Source organism: Oenanthe melanoleuca, chromosome Z (genome assembly GCF_029582105.1).
Source record: "Oenanthe melanoleuca isolate GR-GAL-2019-014 chromosome Z, OMel1.0, whole genome shotgun sequence".
Taxonomy (NCBI): Eukaryota; Metazoa; Chordata; class Aves; order Passeriformes; family Muscicapidae; genus Oenanthe; species Oenanthe melanoleuca.
The window spans coordinates 64682225-64703388 of record NC_079362.1 but is presented as its reverse complement, the minus strand read 5'-3'; the positions used below and the strand labels follow the sequence as shown (position 1 = coordinate 64703388).

The 21164-nt window shown below is 36.7% G+C and overlaps 2 protein-coding genes across 2 annotated transcripts in view; both read right to left on the bottom strand.

Annotated features, from left to right (window-relative positions):
- CPLANE1 (ciliogenesis and planar polarity effector complex subunit 1) overlaps window positions 1-10874 on the bottom strand; it is a 59882-nt gene extending 49008 nt beyond the window's left edge. Inside the window, exons 1-11 of the mRNA XM_056514237.1 lie at window positions 10517-10874; window positions 10235-10336; window positions 9292-9427; window positions 8998-9117; window positions 7981-8210; window positions 7530-7636; window positions 5679-5835; window positions 4881-4984; window positions 4557-4739; window positions 2954-3203; window positions 1820-1972 (exon numbers count right to left, since the gene is read on the bottom strand). Of these exons, the coding sequence (XP_056370212.1) occupies window positions 1820-1972; window positions 2954-3203; window positions 4557-4739; window positions 4881-4984; window positions 5679-5835; window positions 7530-7636; window positions 7981-8210; window positions 8998-9117; window positions 9292-9427; window positions 10235-10315 (1521 nt within the window). The 5' untranslated portion in view covers window positions 10316-10336; window positions 10517-10874. The remainder of the gene's footprint in view (window positions 1-1819; window positions 1973-2953; window positions 3204-4556; window positions 4740-4880; window positions 4985-5678; window positions 5836-7529; window positions 7637-7980; window positions 8211-8997; window positions 9118-9291; window positions 9428-10234; window positions 10337-10516) is intronic.
- A 4686-nt stretch (window positions 10875-15560) lies between these two features.
- The window catches only part of NUP155 (nucleoporin 155), a 28452-nt gene continuing 22848 nt past the window's right edge, over window positions 15561-21164 (bottom strand). The window contains exons 27-35 of the mRNA XM_056514114.1: window positions 21053-21157; window positions 20800-20954; window positions 20158-20287; window positions 19784-19897; window positions 19205-19325; window positions 18649-18759; window positions 17753-17889; window positions 17026-17126; window positions 15561-15807 (exon numbers count right to left, since the gene is read on the bottom strand). Coding sequence (XP_056370089.1) covers window positions 15669-15807; window positions 17026-17126; window positions 17753-17889; window positions 18649-18759; window positions 19205-19325; window positions 19784-19897; window positions 20158-20287; window positions 20800-20954; window positions 21053-21157 — 1113 coding nt within the window. The 3' untranslated portion in view covers window positions 15561-15668. The remainder of the gene's footprint in view (window positions 15808-17025; window positions 17127-17752; window positions 17890-18648; window positions 18760-19204; window positions 19326-19783; window positions 19898-20157; window positions 20288-20799; window positions 20955-21052; window positions 21158-21164) is intronic.

The following is a 21164-nucleotide window of genomic DNA, read 5'->3' as shown; positions in this document are numbered from 1 at the left end:
TTAATACATTGAATAAGCTGCAGTTTCATCTCAATCTCAAATTAAATATAGTTATTTGCAAAACCGTTGGGCTGACAGAAATTAAATTACCTAACAACAAAATTACACTGCCAATACAGCAGTAGATTTCATGCCAGAAAGTGAAACCTTGCCCTTCATTCAGCCTAGAGTACAAGACAGAGATTTTGCCAGACACCTGTAAGATATAAAAGTCATTCAACTAAAGCTCAAAAGCTTTCAAGAACAAACCAAAACTCAAAAGCATTATATGAAGTTGGGAAAGCCTGTTCAATAACTATGATCACAGGGCCACTCTTCCAAAAGACAAATACAGATTTTGGAACCAATTAAAGAATCCTCTAAAACTCAGGATAAAGATAAGTATCTTATTTTTTAAGAATAAGACTTTTACTAAAATAGTCTATAGCCCCAGTATATCTAATAGCTAACATTATAATACAAAGTGAAGTACTGGGTTTCCAGGGAGACCTTACGCACATTTCATTACATAAAGGAGGCCACAAGAGAGAGACTTTTTGCATGGAACATGTAGTCATAGAACAAGAGGCAATGTTTTTAAACTGAGGGAGGGCAGGCTTAGATAAGATATTAGGCAGAAATTCTTTACTCTGGAAGTGCTGAGACATTGGAATGTGTTAGCCAGAGAAACTGTGGCTGCCCTATGCATAAAGAGTCTAAGGCAAGGTTGGATGGGGCTTTGAGAAATCTGGTTTAATGAAGTGTTTCCCACCCTGGAAGGGGGCTGGAACTGCATGATCCTTAAGGTCTCTTCCAACACAAACCATTCTATGAATTGAAACACAGTAAACTGATATATATGTATACTGGCAGATACACTTCTGTGTTGGGTTGATGTGACCAAAAATGTGTATTCCATCACCATCTGTTAAAACCAGGTGTGGTAGTGATTCCTTATCTCCGTGGCACATATTATTTGCTAATGGGTCATCTTTAAGGCCAGGTGGGGCAATCATCTTTATCTCTTCCAAAACCCATCCCCCCTCCAGGAAGATATTGTCTGCTCATGGCCCATTCAGTCCCACTGTATGACTGATAAAATTATATCATCCCACTGGGAGATGCTCCACCCAGGGGGAGGAGCCAAGCCTTTCCTACCTAGATAAAAACGGAGCTATTGGACAGCAAGTTATCCGTTTTTCCACTGGATTCCAGAGGAGAAGCCGGACGTTTCTACATCATCCCTGGACTTTTGGAGGAAGGCTGCACCCTTCTACAGGAGCACAGCTTCAGATGAACCACACCTGCCACTGCAGGGGGACTGCAGCCACCATTTGACTGGATTGTTACCAGCATTCTGACTGCAGGGTGTCAGGTTGTATTCTGACCCTGTCAGGACTGGGATTGTTTATTTGTAATACTGGATTTTTATTTTCCCAGTAAAGAACTGTTATTCCTAATTCCTATATCTTTCCTGAGAGCCCCTTAATTTCAAATTTATAATAATTTGGAGAGAGGGAGTTTACATTCTCCATTTCAAAGAGAAGCTTCTGTCTTTATTGGCAGATACCTGTCCTTAAAACCAGGACATCTTCAAAAAGTCAAAACATGCTGAATGAAATAACTTGCTTAAAAATAAAAATCAAGTATCAGTTTGAGAAAATAAGCATATTCTTCATGCCTATAAAGAAAATGAGAATATTGAATTATTTTAAAAATACTAGTTAGAATAAATAAACCCATTATTACCTTTTTTTAAAACAACCACTGTTATTTCCTTTTAGAATACCTTAAACTTACATAAATTCACAATCATAAGTGGAAAAATGCCATTAAGTACCAGTAAATCCATGGTTTTCTCATTAATTTCTGTTGTGTCCTCCTCCAGGAATCTCGGAATGGTGGAAAATATAGAACTTTGGTTTTGAACTTGTTTTAAAAGACTAGCTTTTAAAGACACCAGTGATCGTAAGTACCGAGATCTCCCTTTACACTAAAAGAAATAACAATAACAGAAAACATATTATCAGTTTCTAACAAGACAGACACTTTCTAAAGTCAATTAAACTGGTTACTGATATAAAAAGCTTCAGTTCAATAGTGCCAGACAGACAGAGAGAATAGGTCAGCAAGCATCTGCTGCACAGAAACAAACTACCAATTGACCATGCTTTGGGGAAGCAGAATTCTCTCACACCAGACAACCTTCGTTTACATAACTTTGAAAGAATCTGCTTTCTCGCTGCCTGAAAAAGCCCTAGAAATTTGCCTGAATGTATGGTTTTCCTGCATTTTTACTAATAATATATCTCTTTAAACCCTCAAATCCTCGCTCATTATTCTAGCTTATGGAGGAATACATTATAGCTCACTTCTCCAAAAATCAGAATAGAAACTAAGTTAGAAGAGAAGCTGAATTCTATCAACAAACACAAATATTCTGAACTAATTATCTATTATATCTTATATGGTCACCAATAGTTGCAGGACCTCTTCCTTCGATGGATTCCCTTCTCCCAGATTTAGCTTAACTCAGAAGTGACAGAAAATTAAACAGAAATGCTTTAACTAAGCTTTAATTGCCGCCCTTGACTGAAGACCCAGTATGCAGTGCCATAGGGACTAAATTATAGAGGATTTACAGAATTCTTTCTGCATCATTCTGAAACTGTGAGTTGATGAGAGTAGCATAATGCCTGTCAATATCCCCAGTCAACTCTACAGATATAGAAATCCCTGTTTGTTTTACAGTTCCAGAAAAATAATATAGTGACAGTTCAGCCTGTCCCACTCACTAAATTTTCCTGAAATATCACTCAGATATCAAAGGAATAAAATTTCAGGAAATCTGTATTCACTGCTTTGAGGATCAATACGATCATCTAACTTTGTAATTCAAAGCTACTCTGTCTAGAATTTACACTTTTCCATGAAATTTTTTACTTAAAACTTTTAAAACAGTTCATAATCCTACCCTGAAGTTCAGCAAATTCTGACGGATGTTTTCAAGCTTTTGGGTTGAATCAAGCAAAAGGGATCTTATAAATCCTGATGGTGAAAAGTTGCTAGGAAATCTTAGCAGTGTTATCATGTATCCATCAGAGACAACGAGGTAGGGTAGTCTTGGATGTGAAGCAACAGAGAATCTCTGTCTCAAGAGGTCACGTTCAGAATCTGAAGAACCAAGAGACTGGCTGGAATCTTGACAACAAGAATGGTGCTGTCTAAAACAGAAATATATCAAAATCAAGAAGCAACTATCACATGCAATAATCATGAACAGAATAATTTCAGAACATGTAATACGACACAATCTACTATCCAAATAAATCCCTACAGAATCCTAGAGAAGTGTCTACAATTTTGCAGGATGAGCACTCGGATAACACTATTTATGCTTGCAAGATACCAGTATTTTACAACAACTCCTTTTAAGTCAAATAAGTTAAAACCAGCTTTTAGTATCCATTTACTATTTCATTAGTGGTAACTGTATTTTTTCATAATTAGACTCTAAATTTCTATGTAACACTTGCCTTTCTGGCTTGTATTTTGTATGACAAATGCTTGAAGATGAAATTTGAAGAGTTCGGCTAAGAAAATCATATATGAAAGACAAAAATTTCTTGAAATTCTGAATCTTATGATTTCAGAATCAGTCCAGATATTCAACTGAAAAATTTTATAAACACTTAAGACTTCTCTCTTGAAAAGGTCTTTCTTATACAGAAATCCCTCCTGAATTCCAGAAAACTATGTAATACATATATTCTAATATTAGCCACATTGTTTGTGTTTATTTGAAAAAAAAGTGGCTGCATACATTCAATATATCATCATAATTCATGTATTTTAATACATTCTAGTGTCTTATTTTTCAACTAGATAGTGTAAGAAGGTATTATACTGCTTTGAATGTCTCAAAAAGATGTTATATTTACACACTATCTGGTTTAAGTCATGCAAAGTTAATAAGATTTAAAAAAAAAATAAGTTTAGATTCTCTTTTGTTTTCTCTATTTAGACTGTGTTACTTTCATTTTATATACTTAAGTGTGTTATCAAAGATCCTTCTGCTCTCTCATGCACCCAGCAGCATAATCTCAGAATTTAAATCTGGAGAATCCCAAAGCAACATTTAAAAAACTAACTACTTTTTGTCCATGGAAATATATTATTTACAATATCTTACATCAGGTTCTTTACATAAAATTAAACAATGAGCAGAGAAATAGCACGGGATTAAAATGAACTTGCACTTTTTTTACTTCTGCAAGTTTAATTTCTTCTTATATAATAAAAAATAAGCTAGTTTTAGTTACTAATAAATTCAAACACTTCTAGGAAAACAAACCACTTTATGTATACTTACATTGTCACAATGCCAATTTCCATCACGACAAACGCATTATAAGCAATAGAAGAGAACTATGAATGAGAAACAGATATTGGAAAGACACATGAAAAGCAAAAGAGTGAATTTGAAAGATAACATTTATGCAAAAGTATAACAAACATGATAGAAATAAGGTAAGATCAGAAGACAGAAACATATAAACCTTTTTAAATCCTTTTACCTGTATGTTATTAGTGGATGAAATGGAATAAATTGTGCTGGTCCAAACTCCACAGAGCATCCAGAAGTAATTAAGGTCACCAATTCCCCCATACATGTCAATAAGATCAAACATCCACGTTTTAACATGCAAGCCAAGAAAAGGCTATCAGGAGTCCAACTCATATCGCCAACCCAGTAGGATCTAAATTGGGCAGGTAAAAAAATATTTTTTCTCTGTCAAACTTCTGCATCAGAGATTAGGATAGTTATAAAATAAACAAACCAACCATAACACAAAACCAAAATACCCCCAACATCAGCAAAAACAGCATCAATTACTGACCTGATGAACCTGGATGAGGTCATGCTATTCTTGCTACTACAACCTTTAAGACTACCCGAAACAGTTACAAAATTCAAGGTGTTTAAAAACAAAACCTGAGTTGCCTAGAAAGAAAAAATAAAGACATCATAAATGTTTGTACCAAAATGTCATTATTGTAGAAAAACCTCTACTACTAATTTATGCATTATATTTCGTGTACTGCTAATATCATTATGGAAATGACATTGCATTTCAATACTTATTATTATTTTAACATTTATTGAATTCTACACGTTGTTCTACACTTGAATATTTTATATAACAAAAATAAATAATTTAATATTCTTTTTAATGTAACTTTTTCTAAAACACTCAGTATAAAAGCACTCTTCTTTAGTCTTTCTGGTAATTAACAACTGGAGCTTTGAAGGATTGCATCATCCCAACCCGGTACATCAAAAATACTAGTACATATACCCTGTCATCATTAGCATTAAGAAGTACATTCAGATTTGACGTCTGAGTTATTAATAGGAATAACATTAAGAAGTGGGAACTTCAAAACATGTTAGACTGAGGCTTGACTGAGAATCACCCAGAATCTTTGCAGATACAATGAAGTAACCAAAATTAAATTTTTTTTATTACAGCTTAAAAATGCCAGAGAAAAGTTTCTAGCTATGGATATCAATGTAAACATAATTTCATGTCCCCTTATGAGTACTTAGAAATCATCCTAAAACTGTGCTCTTAAATTCTTGTTACCACTCCATTCAAACTGAACTCTTAGTTTAAATGATGCACTGTCATATTTACCTTTGGATCAGTTTGATTTACAGCTACTGCAAGTAGAAGTCCATCTCTTGCAAATGCACACAGCAGAGCTCCTCTTGACTTTACAGACACACACTGAGGAACCAAATTAACAAGAGAACAAGTCTGCTGCGCCCACTGGATCTGGTATGGCAAAGAACTGAATACCAATAGAAAGATAAGAAAACCAAGTGATTACTCCATTTTACAGAATGGGATTATTCCTATAGAGTAAAAAATCATGCAAGACAAAACCATATAAAGCACGAGCTATTAAAAACAAACACCTGTTTTTCTTCAAATGCCTTACAAATGAAAAAATATTTTGTACTTACACAAGTTTAAAAATTATGTCTGAGTACTAAGAACTATTTTTATGGGATGGGATTTTTATGGTATTTATAAGTCTAGAACATACAAATATATACAGATCAATGACATATATATAATTGAGACACTTGCATTCTAGCTAGGAACCACTTCCTCAAACCTTGTAACCACTATCCACTCAGAATTTGAAAATCAACAGTATCTGGTTGGAACAAAAAAATCTGTGGATGACATGTTACTGGAAATGTTCAATGACATGTTGGATTATGCTTCCAGTAACCTGATCTACTGGAAGGTGCTCCTGCCCATGGCAGGGAGGTTGGGCTATGTGCCCTTGACAGCTTTCTTTCCATCCAAACCATTCTGTTATCCTAAAAAGATTCAAAACATGGCAGAAAATACAAGAAAGATTCTTTCTTGAAGTATGCCATCTAACTGACAGGAGAAAAAAAAAAACGGATTACTATGAAAAAATAATTAAACAACAGAAACTATGAAACTATGCATGAGTTGGCATAAGAATATGTGAGTAAGATGTCTGAGAAATGTAGATACAATTTCAGGCTGCAATAACTATGGTGTGGAAGCCAGCTAGCTGGATATATATATATGCATTTCTGCACTGGGTATATTATGCTCTATTTCATTTTTTTATAGTAGATAGCAATTACCATAACACAGATAAACTGAAGACTAGGTCAAGGAGGACATCATTATTAAGCATCTAAATACATAATAAAACAAAACCAATTGTACTACATCATCACATGCAGGGCAAAATTTTAGCAAGTTATTCAAATAACACATGCAGAAGGCATATCCATTTAAACTCATAGTCATATATGTCACCCAGGAAGAGGAATGGACAATAGATGTGCTATAGGTCATAACTGAATTGCATTTCTAAGTGGTTGTATCAGTATAACTATTTCAGTTCTTGGTCCCAACCCAGATAAAGAAATGCATACACGCATCTTCACATCATGCAAAAGAAATTAAAAGGGCAACAGAAAACCAATAAAATACACAAATCCACATATTAAAGAAGAGGAAGAGGTAGCCAGGGCATTCACATCCGCATAGTACAAGAAATATAAAAAATTATAAGATAAATAAGCAATATAAGCAAAACCAAGAAAAGTATACAATCTATCACCATCATGCAAAAAACTATTAAACTAAAACATATGTGTGTGCCAAGAGGCATATGTATACATAGCTACCCACACAGAAAGGTATATACACCCAGTTTTATCTAGCTAATAATGAAGCATGGAATATGTACGTAAATACAGTGGTATTAAACACATTCTACAAGGGACATGTAAAGGACAGGAGGGAGTGGCTTTAAAATGACAGAGGGTATACTACAAGCATCCATATGTAAACATAAGTAGGTGCTAATAACCATAGGCTACTTGACCTTCCATGTAAATGTGTTCAGTTACATCTCTGAATCCCAGCCCTAAAAAATAACTAAAACATTCCTGATGCCGTTGTAACTTCAGATATCTTTGAACTTACCTAACATTTTTAAAGGTATTTTCATGCCATCGAAGAACCAGAAATGTGAGCACCAAACACTCGTCACAGTAAAATACAAAAGAACATAAACAGCAATCACCTAATATCTGTAAAAAAAAGAGTAAAATATCAAAATAACCCCAAAAACTTTTAACATACAAATTTCTCTTTAATTATCTATATATTTAGATCAATAGCTATTACAATTCAGATTAAATAACAGAATGCTGTCATTCAGAAATGTAAAGGCTGGCAAGAATGTAAGTGGGCCAGAAACTCTGATCTGACCCAGTATGGCTGTTATTATGTTGTCATCAAATGTAACATGAACCGAAATACTAAGCCTAAGCAAAATGCCAAAGAGGCAGATACTGCTTTGAAAATTCACCGTAGCTCTTGTGGCTCTAATTTAATTACAAAATAAAATGATTGCTTTAGAGTTTATTTTTACCTCATTTTGTATGAAAGCAGCATCCACTCCAACTTCTTTTTCTTCAGCAGAAGGCAACATGACTGATCCATCAGGCAAAATTTGTGCCCAGCGCCCAGAAGGAGAGTTTTTATCAGAAGGTGTATTTTCATGTTCTGTGCTCTCCCACAAGAAGGCACATGCTGTAGGAGTAGTTAACAGTACCTTTCTGCCATCTCCAGATACAAACAAGTATAACCTCATTAAACACACTGGAATAAAAAAGCAAACACAACAATGTGCAGGATAGTTTCTGTCCCTTTGTTTGACACAGAATTAAAAAGAATAGAAAAAGGAAATTTCTCATCTGTGACAAGAAATCCAAGCTGCCATTTTGAAGGTCTTTAATTTCCAGCTTCACCACTGATAGCAGACCTTGGGCAACAGTAAACTCAGATGGATGTTCATGTCTATGCATCCTACAAATTATCTTTCCCACAACACTCAACCATTAGCGATGGTGCCTGAGATTGCCTAAGTGCTCTATTATGGATTACTTTTAGCTCTCAAGTATACTACCGATCTTCCCTGAAATAACAGAATTTATTGTACAACACTTAACTTTAGAAGCTGGTATCAGTGATGCTATCCAATACAAGACAATATTTGAGACTTAAGTTTGCAAATGTGTATCTCTATTTTATTCTTTCTGGCTAGCATTTGTAATAAACATCCATCGAGAGAAAAAGCTTCAAATTATCCATATACTGTTTACATTAAATGTACATCTGCCCTAATTGATAACCTAGTCAGGAATGTTCTACAGTAAAAAATTAACCAATAAAAAAATACACTTACAGTATCTATAAATAAACTATTTACAGGGGATTACTAAATGAAAAACCTGTACCGTTCAAATGACATTCGTAAAAGTTTAGCTAGCACACAAACTATACAAATGCAAACCAGTGAGAGAATACAGTTTTAACTCATATAAAAGAAAGGAAAACAACTTTCCCTCTATTATATCTTTTCACAAGATTAATTTAAAAAACCTACCTTGTGCTGCTGCTACTATTTTCTTGGACTCTTCAATTGCTGGAACAATTTTCAAGCAGTTCTGATCTCTATTCCAAAGAAACAGCTCTCCTGTTGTAAGTATTCCTGCCAACCAAGCAGCTGTATTGGTTGGGGGAGAGAAGTTTTGCAGGATATTACTACAGAGTACTTAAAATTCTTCTCTTCCACAGTTTTAAGTGAATTGGCAGATCCTTTAAATATCTGCCTTTCTAGATTGTTACAATTGCAAATAAAACAACCTGAGGTTATAATACATAAGATATTATACTTAACCATTTCCTGATATTGTTAAGACAACCACATTTTTCAACAATGACTGTAGCAAAGGGATTTTCTTCTTTTTCTTCCCTGATGTCAGGTTAATTTCATTTATCTGTTTACCATCGAGAAGAAAAACAGCCTCTTTTTCCTATTGACAGAATAAGAGAGCATTTAATTTTTCAAAATGCTATCTTCTGCACAGGCATACAGAATAATGTAGAGATAAAAAAATGTTAGGGGAAAAATAACTTTAAAAAATACAATAAGGCAGCAACTGCCATACTAATTTCATTCTTTGGCATATTTGGTTTACAGTACATTATATCTAGCATGGACGTACAGTGATTATGAATTTGATTCACAGGTTTCAAAATACCAAATTCAATTTACAGTCATCATTAAAAACTTCAAAGTATTTCTGCTAAACTAACTGCTAAAAAGAACAACAATTGAACATTAGCTATTTTGTCTTGTAGTGTTCAATTTGGTGAGATAATGCCAGTGACTTAAAAAAAAAAAAAAAAAAAAAAAAAAAAAGCCTTAAATTGCTTCCTACTTAAATTCAAATCACAGAAGAAAAAAAAATTAGTGTGATATTATCAAAGAAGTCTAAGAAAGTATGTCTTTCAAGAGATGCAGGATGAAACGGGGAAAAAAGAATAATTTCCCCACATTTCCCACAAAGTACTGTAAAAAAGATTATGAGAAACTAGAACCATCAAAACAACAATCTCATCTAAGGTGTGGGCCTTTGGCGTAGGAAAAAAAAAGGCTCTGCAATGTTTATCTGAGAAATTTTAAATCTCCAGCCTCGTATCAATAAAATTAATTTATTTCGTAACTCTTAAGGTCACTGAAAATACTTTCTGAAGTCGTTTTTACACCCTCCTAAAGCAAATGGAAGTGCACAGTATAACACAACTAAAACTCAAAGAGTTTATTTTATTACACTTACCTGTCCAACCCATGATATGCGAGGCCATGGTCTTCTTTGCTTGATACACGTAGAGACGAGCACATCTAGCTTAATCTCCATTCTTACTAAACCTCCAGGTAACTATTAATGCAAACAGTGACATTTATAGAAAAAACTGAAGAAAGGAAAAAAAAAAAAAAAAATAGATCAGAAGTTTTTGTTATCTGGGGATAGGTGCAGAGGAGAGGAATTTAAACACAAAATCTTGACTATCTCTAGCAGCTTCCTGATAAACACAAAGAGAACTGATGCTTATCGTACTTCCAAACTATATTTTTCTCCGGGCAGCTCACGGGCGATGTGCTGCTCAGCGGTGCGGGTCACGCTCGCTCAGAAGGAGTTGAGATAGGGAAGCTGCAAGTACATCGCTAAGAACTCCAGAAATGCGCAAGACGAGGAAAACGTCCTGCAGCCTGATCCGGCGGGAGATCAGGAACTCCAGGGCCTGGCGCGGGGCCAGCCGCTCACCGTAGCGGGGAGCGAGAGGCGGCACAGCCTTCCCGCGCCGCCTGTGCCCGTCGGGGCGGAGACGCCGCCGGGGCGGACTCCTGCCCCGGGGCCCGAGCAGCGGGAGGAGCTGCTCGCCCGGCCCGCAGCGCGCTCGTCGGGGCCGGGGCGCTGAGGGAGCCCGGCCCCACCGGCCCGCGCTCCGCCCGCGCAGCCGCAGCCGCAGCCGCAGCCGCCGGGCCGGCGCAGGGCGCAGCCGCAGCCCCGCCCCGCGCTCCCGGCGGGAGGGTCCCGGCGCTCAGGGCGCTGCTTTCCCTGCGGTCCCGGCAGGCCAGGGCACGGCTGACGGGCAGTCCGCATCTCCGAACGCGCCGGCTTGGCAAGACGGGTGCGAGTCTCCGCCCGCATCCTCGGCTGTGTTCAAAGCAGCGTTGTCAGAAGGAGGACGGAGGGGATTCGGCCTCTCTCCTCCGCTCCGCTCTGGTGAGACCCCACCCGGAGCGCTGCACCCAGCCTGGGGTCCCCACAACGGGAAGGGCATTTGAGCAGTTGGAAAGGGTACAAAGGAGCGCAGCGATATCGAAATCAGGAACACCTCTCCTATGAAGATAGGCTGAGAGACCTGGGCTTGTTCAGCCTGGAGAAAGTTCTGTGGAAATCTCATTGAGGCAAATCGGTACTTAACGGGTTCTTATAAAAAAACAGGAAAATGGGACTTTTTGCAAGGGTGTGTAGGACAAAGGGGAATAGGTTTAAATTAAAAGCGAAAATATTTACATTAGATGTTAGAAATAAGTTGAGGGTGGTGAGGCACTGGCACAGGTCACCCAGTGGAGGTGGAGATGCCCATTCCCTGGTAACACTGAAGGCCGGGTTGGATGGGGCTCTGAGCAGCCTGGTCTAGTTGAAGGTACCCCTGCATATGGCAGAGGGGTTGAACTATTTGATCTCTAACGTCCCTTCCAACTCGGACCATTTTAGGGTTCTGTGAAGTCCGATGTGTCAAGAAAACTGACTGAGGAGACATGATGATCAACACGACTCCATCAGTGGGGAAAGCCAGACACCACGGATTGCCTGTGCCAGCAGCCCACAGGCAACAGGGCACACTGCTGTGACTCCGTGGGGGACAATTTGCATCAGTATTTGGGGATGTAGGGCATGAGTAACAGCAGGAGACATAGCTGTACAAGGCCAGCTTTCTCTATACAATACAGGAATTACTGGAATTTAGATTGTCTTGGTTTCAGCTGAGATAAAATTAACTTTCTTCCAAGTAGCTGGTACGGTGCTATGTTTTTGATTTAGCAGAACAATGTTGATAACACACTGATGCTTCAGTTGTTGCACCATAGTACTTACTCTACATAATAGAGTTTTCAGTGTCCTGTGCTCTGCCAGGCAGCAGACACACAAGCAGACAGGCGAGAACATGGCCAGGAGGGCTGACATGAACTGGCCAAGGGGATTTGTCATACCATGGAACACCATACTCAGTATATAACCCAAGGGAGCTGGGCCGGAGGAACTCATCTCTGCTCAGGGACAGGCTGGGCACCAGTCAATCCACGATGAGCAATTGCATTATGCCTTACTTGTGTTTCTTGGTTTTATTCCTTTCTTTTTGTTACCTCTCTTTTTGGTCACTAGTACTTTACCTTTTTTCAATTATTAAACAGTTATGTCAACCTGTGGATTTTACCTTTTTTCCAATTCCCCCTATCCTATGGAAGGGGGTGTGGGAGTGAGAAGTGGCTGTGTGCTACTTGCTAGAGGAGGCTAAACTATGACAAGGTGAATACAAGTAGGGTAAGCTGTCACTGTATTTTCATCACTTTGAAGAAATACCCTTGAAGCAGCTATTCTTTGAAACTTGCCCTTTGAAACTCCCACCTTCTGTCACATTTCCCTAATCACTGTCTTGATTGAAAGTAACAGAAGAAAAAAAATTAAAGAAACATTGATAATATTGTTAAGGAGCAATGTTTCACATTCATGTTGGTGTGATGTGTTAGTCTGTTCCCTGTGATTACTATCCTTTATTTCATCTACTGCATTAACCCACCCTTCTGCCCTCTGATCCCAGTTTTCCACATACTTCCAAATTTAAATTGGGAAACAGAACCTATCCTTTCTCTAGCTGAGAGCAGAGCAAGTGTTATGAAAACAAAAGGTTATGTGTATACTGGAATTACCTGCTGTCATATGAAAAATACCAGAGGTAACTTGTGATACACTTTGAAATACTACCACTTGGATAAATTTGCAATGTTGCCAGAGGGATCCTTATTCCATTAACTGGAGAAAAAAACAGAAAAGCTGAACTTAAAGTTGGTGATCTGTGTCTGTTCCCAACTTTTCAATTATTTCTACAAATCTGAAAATAGAAAAGTGTAGTAATCACATAGATTATGGAATGTGGATGAACACAACATATTTTTATGCAGATATTGAAATTTAGTTAAATGCATCAGGTAGGACTTCAGACATTATTTGTGTGAAGAGAACTGCACTAACAAGATTGGGCAAATGCATGATATCCTTGGTATGAAACATAGCTTAGCAGAAAATAACTTCTAATACTTAAAGATGGTATATTTTATATGCAAAGAAGCAAGTATTTTTCCCAGGACACACAGGATTACTTCTATTTAAATACTTTGTAAGGAATTTTTAACACACAAAGAAGAGCTAATTCTAGTATTTCACCTCTTTTTTCATCTAACAACATAAGAAAAAAAAAAAGAGTTGTATTTTAATTTTTATATTACTTCACCGAGTGCATATGCTGGCTTAAAAATCATCAGAATGTATTTGGTAGTTAAGAGAGAAAGAAATCTACTTTAAGGAAAATTTTAGAGCAAGCATATTTCGTAGTAAAGGTGCTGTAAGTAAGGACCACTCAGCATGTAAAAAGCAGCAGGATTGATGCCCTCATTCTTCAACACTTTTCATTCCCCTTGTCTGGACAAAGGCCCTTTGATGGGTGTCCCATGTCCTCGAGAATTACTGGGAGGTGCAGAGTGGAGCACTGGAAGCATGCTGGGCCTGCCCATAATCTAGAGGCTGATGGATTAAAACCCTCTTCCAATGGATGCTTTTGTCTTCCACAGAGTACAAAACCTAGCAATCCTCAGAAGCAAGAAACTGAGCAAGGATGCAAGGGACTGGCATGGCAGATTAGGGAACTGCTGGACAGACTCAAGGGAAAGAAGTAAATGCAGATAATGGAAAGTAGGGAAGGGAACCTGGGAAGAGTGTAGAGAAAGACTGCTTATGTAGGGATGAGGTGAGGAAGGCCAAGGAGAAGCTGGAACTGAACATGGCAAGGGACATAAGGAATAACAGGAAGGGCTTCTACAGATATGTGAACTAGAAAATGAAGGTCAGAGAAGGTGTAACCCCCCTGACGAACAGTGATGGAAAACTATTAACAGATGAAGGCTGAAGTACGAAACATTTTTGCCTCAGTCTTCAATGGAAACCTCTCTTCCCACAACTCTTGGGTTAACAGACAGCAGGATGGAGGGTGGGGGAGCAAAGTGCTTCCCACTGCAAGGGAAGATCAGGTTCACGATGACCTAAGGAACCTGAATTTAAGTCTGTAGGACCAGGTGAGATGCATCCTAGAGTCCTGAGAGCATTGTCTGATGTAGTTCCCAAGCCACTCTCCACGATAACTGAAAAGTCATGGCAGTCAAATGAGGTCTCAGGTGACTGAAGAAAATGTAACCATCTTTAGAAAGAGAAGAACAACCCTGGGAACCACGAACCTGTCAGCTTCCCCTCTATGCCTGGGAAAATCATGGGACAGATTCTCCTAGAAACTGTGCTGAGAGACCTGGACGTCAAGTGATTTGGGACAACCTGCACAGCATCACCAAGGGTAAGTCCTGCCTGACCAACCCAGTAACCTTCATGATGGAGTGACTCCAACAGTGGATAAATGAAAGGCTACAAGTGGCATTTGTCTGGACTTCTGTAAAGCCTTTCAGATGATCCCACACACATCTTTCTCACTAAATTTGAGAGACATAGGTTTGATGCATGATCAAACCCTTAGTGACTCACCCTAGTAAGGAACTGGTTTGATGGTCACATCCAGATAACAGTGGTCAACTGATGGACATCAGTGACAAGTGGTGTCCCTCAGGGGTCCCAGGTATTGGGACAGTTTTTAAATATCTTCCCTAATGACGAAGAAATTGAATGCACCATCAGCAAGTCTGCAGATGAGGAGTGGGCCCAGGGGAATCTGATGAGGTTTAAAAAGGCCAAGTGTGGTGCTGCCCCTGGGTCAGATCAACCCCTGATATCAGCACAGGCTGGGCATGAACAGCCCCAGCCCAGCCCTGCCCAGAAGGACTTGGGGGTCCTGTAGGTGAAGACTGGACATGCCCCAGCCATGGCACTCACAGCCCAGAGAGCCAAACGTGTCCTGGGCTGCATCCAGAGCCCCGTGGGCAGCAGGGCAGGGAGGGGATTCTAGGTGTGTATACAATTTGGTGTTTGTGTGCACATAATAAAAATAGACAGAAGTCACTTTTTGACTTCTTTATTTGATTTTAAAAGATACAACATAATAAGATGATTAGGAGAAATAATTTGCTTTCCCCCATCATTTGAAACAAAGAAAAAGAAAATATTTTTAAAATAGTCTTTATCCCCAAAGATCACACAATGTGTTTAATTTCAACAGTATCAAAAAAAGCTTTCTATCATTAAAAAACCTAGTAGTAGTAAAAGTAAAAGAAACTCCATTTGTAACATTTACATTCTACAATTTGTAGAAACTTTTAGAATAGAATGAATAACACATTTGATAACCATGGCAGGAGAAAACTCTCTCAGCTCTCTCAGGATTTTTTTTCTGAGGATTTGTTCAATCGTAATTCAGTGCCAATATCTGAACCTTTATTTCAGTTTGTATTACCTGCACTAATGATTCTGTTCTTGTATTAGTCAATCAGTGAAGCCGTTCTAATTTGGCCTGTAGAGATTTAAAATTCCCAATAGTAGTCTGCACCATTAGTGTGGGGCTCATAGACTGAAGTTCAACCAGATAGCAACTAACAGCATCCAAGCAAATATTTGTGAATTGTCGCCTGCAATGAAAACAGAATAGCAATGAGCTCCTTTTTAGTCCTGTATCTTAGAATTCATCTGAACTAGAACACAAGCATTCTTTGAATTGCAATCAACTAGCCAATCAGTAAGACATCTGTCAGCTACTTTTTAACTATTCATTAAGAGAAATTTATTTTTGAAATCTAATGCCTGTGACTAAGACATAGTGGGAAATAAATGACCCATTATTATTTATCTGATATTAAATATAAACTATAAAAGCATAGGACAGTTTATAGTGATATGGACTATTTAGAAAGCGCTTTAGATATTATTATGGTCAGTGTATAAGCTATTAATTTAGATAGCAGTTTAAATGTCTTTAATACCTACTTCGATAATACATACATTGAGATTTGATTATAATTTAAATCAGACAACATTCATTAAACTTCTAGCAGAGTATTTAAATCAGCCAACTGTAAAAGACCAATAAAGTGATAAAAGGTAGAAGTAAACTGTATGTTAACGGGATATTTATATGTATATTTTTCAAAATAATCAGGAACATCTATGTTTAGAAGAGTTATCAAGACTTTGACTACTTCTGCTGTTTGTTTTTGAGACAAGATAGCTCTGAACAAAGTTCTTATAGTTGATTCAAACAGAAATTGTCAAAGCTAGAGATGATATGCAGGCAACTTTTTCAAGTACTTCGCTATCTTTTTTCGCTAGAAACTTTTTCTATTATTACACCTAAATTTCTTCCTGATGTGAACTAAGCTTAGTTTTAGTCTTTCAGACTGCTTTATTATCAACTTCTTATAAACAATTGAGGAAAATCCATCCCAATGTTTGGTCTTCTCTTTTCTAGAGTAACTCAAAATTTCTAGGATTTGTACATGAAACAGTTCACTGTTTCAATCACAAAATGCCCAATACTCATTTTCCCTCGCTTTCATACATTGAATCAGATTTGTCTGAACTAGTCCTTAAATTATATTACCAAAAATTACAAAATAATCCTCTCAGTTTCTCATGGATCTTCAGTGATTTGAAGAAAATTACATTTGTGGAAGTAGCTCGTAAGAGAAAATTCTTCAAGTTTCTACAAAATAGTTTTGACTGACAAGTGTTAGGAGTAAAAGATTAAATTCACCCAGAAGAAAAGAAGAAAAGCTTTGGGAATTTCTGGAGTGAAATATTTTAGAGTATTTTATGTTTCACTATTCATTAGGATATAGCTATCCATTTACCTCATAGGCACTCTGCTTGGATCCTGTACATATCCTGATAGTAATACATGAATACACTCTAAGAGGTGCAAAGGCTTTTTCATTCTACTCCAATATGGATCCTAAAACACAAAATCACAAAACATTAAGGAGACAAGACAAAAAAAAGTGTGTCATGAGTGCTGGAATTGCCAGCTTAGCAATTATTTATTGTATAAAAAAAGTTAGATAAATGGGAATTCTACTTTAATCTATATTTAAGCCTCTATTTAAATATTATTTTAAATCATATATGAAAATAAATATAAATTTAACTCAGTTCTCCATTACCACACAAATCAAATCTCCTTGTTTATTGCATCAATAGATCAGACACAATGTAGTAATACAACAAATTTTAATCATTATTAGGAAACAAATAAAACTAATATATTCAATATATGCTGTTTCTTCTGCAATGTAAGAATTCTAGTCCTATTTCATCCTAAACTAGCTTCAAGTGAACTAAAAGAATTAACAAATTGCAGCCCCTCATCATGCTCTGGGGCTGAAATGAATAAAATCCACAGATTTGATTCACAGGGGGAAAATGCAGCTTTTTAGAAGTCTTCTTCTTCTTTACTCAAAGAAAGCAAAGTTTTGAATGTGTATTTTGTTATATCCTACCTTTTATTATTTCATGTTTCCTGCTAAAGAGACTTTGGTAATAGTTGAAAACAGAATTTTTATTTTATGCCATTTTCCTTACCCGTGCTTTGAACAGCTGGTCATATACTTCAAGCAGCCTTGGCAATGGCACTCCAATTTCTTGCATGGTGTATGTTACAAAACCTATATCCCAGTTCAAAGTGCAGACTTGTTGCTCTAGAAACTGCACTAGAAAATCTGGAGGACATAAATGAGGGAATATTTAGGTTTCAACTTGTTACTGGGAGTCTAGGAAACAAAGGCATTTAAGAGACATTTACTACCAGCAGTGCGTGGCACGGACTACTTATACTTAATATTTTGTTACGGTTTTGACATGTTAAGAAAACTTTTCTTTCTACACAAAACACATACTACCACTACATTTGCTATAATAGCCAGGAAAAATACTTAAGCTTGTTTAAGTGCTTGTGACAACAAATAGTGTATTGGTCAGCACTAAATGTTCATATTTAATGTTGTTGCACAATATTTTAGTATTATAAAAGATTTACTGCTGAACAATATATTTGCCAGGGTTTTATATAATAGCACATTGTCAAAGCATATGAGCATCAGAAAAGCAGAAATTCTAAACACAATCCAGAAAGCTCCTGAATTGTTTTCAGAATCTACTCCTTCAGATGGCAGATGGTTTATAAAGAATTTCACATAACAGCAGATAAATGTGCCTGCTTAAAATATTACATGTATAAATACACATTTTGTACTTTGTGCTTTGATGCAAACAAACTTAAGCGTTTTCTAAAATGGGATCTGCACAGCCATCCAGGAGTAACTGCTGCTGACACCTAAACTTCATTTTATTTCCCATATCTTTTGAGATTAAAAAATGAGAAACATTTCTTGGTTTAAAACTTTAAGATTCTAAAAAAATAAGCTGAAACCCATCCATCAAACACATATGCTTATTTACTGTGCAGGCTAACAACTTGCCTAAAGGAAAGTAGCGAGGTGTGCCAGCATAGATCTTTCCAAGCAATGCCAGCTTCAGACAAAGCGCTTGCATTCTGTCAGCAGGGCTCAGAGATACACTGTCGCTCAACTCTGGAAGTGAAAAGAAAACAGAGAACTTCAGAACTTCAGAAAAAGTTCCACATTTATACAGAATGACACTGAGGCACCTAAATTTATGAATAATTCAAGAAATATTATACTCTTGTCAACAAAAACTCAGCACTTGGAAGTAAAAATACAACCTTTTCCAGTGTGTTTGCATGTACATTTGTAAGCTCTTATGCTTCCGTGAAGTTCCATGCAAACCTACATAAAACCACAAACTAACAAAACCACATTCCAGAACTGCACAAAAAACCTACTACCAGACAGATTTTCCCTTAGATCTCTACCAATGTATGCACAATGATAAACTTGAGCCCAAAAACCAAGGGGGAAAAAAAAATCAAAACCAACAGGAACAGAGAGTGAATTACTAACTTAAGGTAAACAATGAGAGAGAGATCATCACAACCCCTACTCCATTAAGACCTACCTTTTTCAATTACTTCTTGCCAGAGAGTTTGCACCAAGATAGGATCAGAATGACCTGCACAATGTATAATTGCAAGCTTACACTCCGAGAGCTTAAAAGGGTCAGCGAATTCTCCATACAGCTGAAAAAAAAAATTACCAAGATTTATCTGTCATGTGATCACATTAAAATTTAAAAATCAGGTGCTCCTTATTTTGTCTGATAGACAAGATGCAACTTAAGTAACTGTTGTCAACCACTGAATATTTTTTGCTACATTTAGTTTCATATCTTAGATACAACACTAAATTTTATATGAAATTGAAATGAAAACCTAATTTTCCAACCATTTTTTCAACGAATGAAGAAACCTAAGAGACTTCATAATGAAGATAAACATGTGAAAGAAATTAAATATCGAAGACTGAAAGAATATTAAAGAATAGAAAATGACAGTCCAGGGTAACAGACATTCTGAGATCAGGAATGATAAACTGCCTAATACTCTTCCTAGTCAGCATAGAATCATTCTTTGCAAATAATTTTTTTTCTCCCAAAAATTTGATAAACTGGACTTTAACATAAGAAAATTTCAATCACCTTGGTTATATCCATCAGCTCAGCATCAAGCTGGGAGATTGCATCTTGTACTGAAGAATGATGGGAATACTGCCGCTGTAATGTTTCTTGTATTTGAAGCTGGATCCTTGCAACCTTGTTTAGGACGAAAATACAGTATTTCAAGATTGAATTAATTTAATCCAAGTTTAAGAATACACCCAGAATTAACTTTAGCTTATTTAAATGTAGAAATGTTGCTGCCTTACACCATTCAGACTATTTTCAGCTGCCTAGCTTTGCCATATCAGGAAGAATGCACATAAATCCATTTATACAGAGCTGGTAACAAAATCAAATGAGACAAAGTGAAATAATGCATTTAAAGTGTAGTTTATATTAATATTTTTCCTTACTTCCATTTTCTCTTCTAGTTCATGCAGGAATTCACCATCTGCAGCTAAAGAGGATATGGCAGTGGAACTTTTGGCACTCAAAATGGCACGTGCAATGTATTCAAGACGCTGCTGAAGAGAAATTTCTGTGCTGCAAAACAAATTTTCATAATAAAATGAGTACTTAATGTAATTATTTAAGGCTTAGTTATATTCTAGCTAGACTCTGGGAAGTAATATGTGTCTTATCCAGATTTTACTATATCATACAGGACACAATTCAACCGTGTAACTCCATCTTTGCTGCAAGCACAGTTCTAATGTACTTCTCAATAAGAACTGGCTACTTAATGTAATTACAGAAAATACATTGCAAAGTAATGCATAATACAAAAATAATTATTATTATTTGTTTTCAATAATTGCCTAGATGTAAAGCTAAACACATTCTAGGGTTTTTTTTTTGAGAAAACTTCCTTTTCTGAAAATACACAAAAGGTTTGATTTCTGTTTTTTTTGTTTTTCCCTAATTGTCTCTATATATATATATATATATATAAAATAAATCACATATAATCTATGTTACATATATATACATACATACATACATACATATATACATATATATATATATATATATATATATTCTATAACACATCATACCTATGGAGGTCAGCCAACTTAGCCAAGACTCTGGCAGCATTACTAAAATTTCTATTCTTTTCAAAGTATCTCCAGAGTAAATCCATATAGCGGACTTTGTTTTGGTCAATCTTGGTCATCCGCACCAGATAAGGCTCCAAAAAGGGGGCAGTAACCTGTAGACATCAGAAAGATAACAGTTATACTCTTGCTCTTCCCTGTTTTTTAAAGCATTATTACAATTACCTCTCCTATTGTGTATAGACAAGCTCACCTGTAACAGCTTGTCCGCCAAGTCAGCTTGTATCAACCAATTGTAAAGTGCAATACTGAAGAGTTCATCTGTTGAACGCTGAGCCAGCTTTAGCATTTGTTCAAACTAAGGG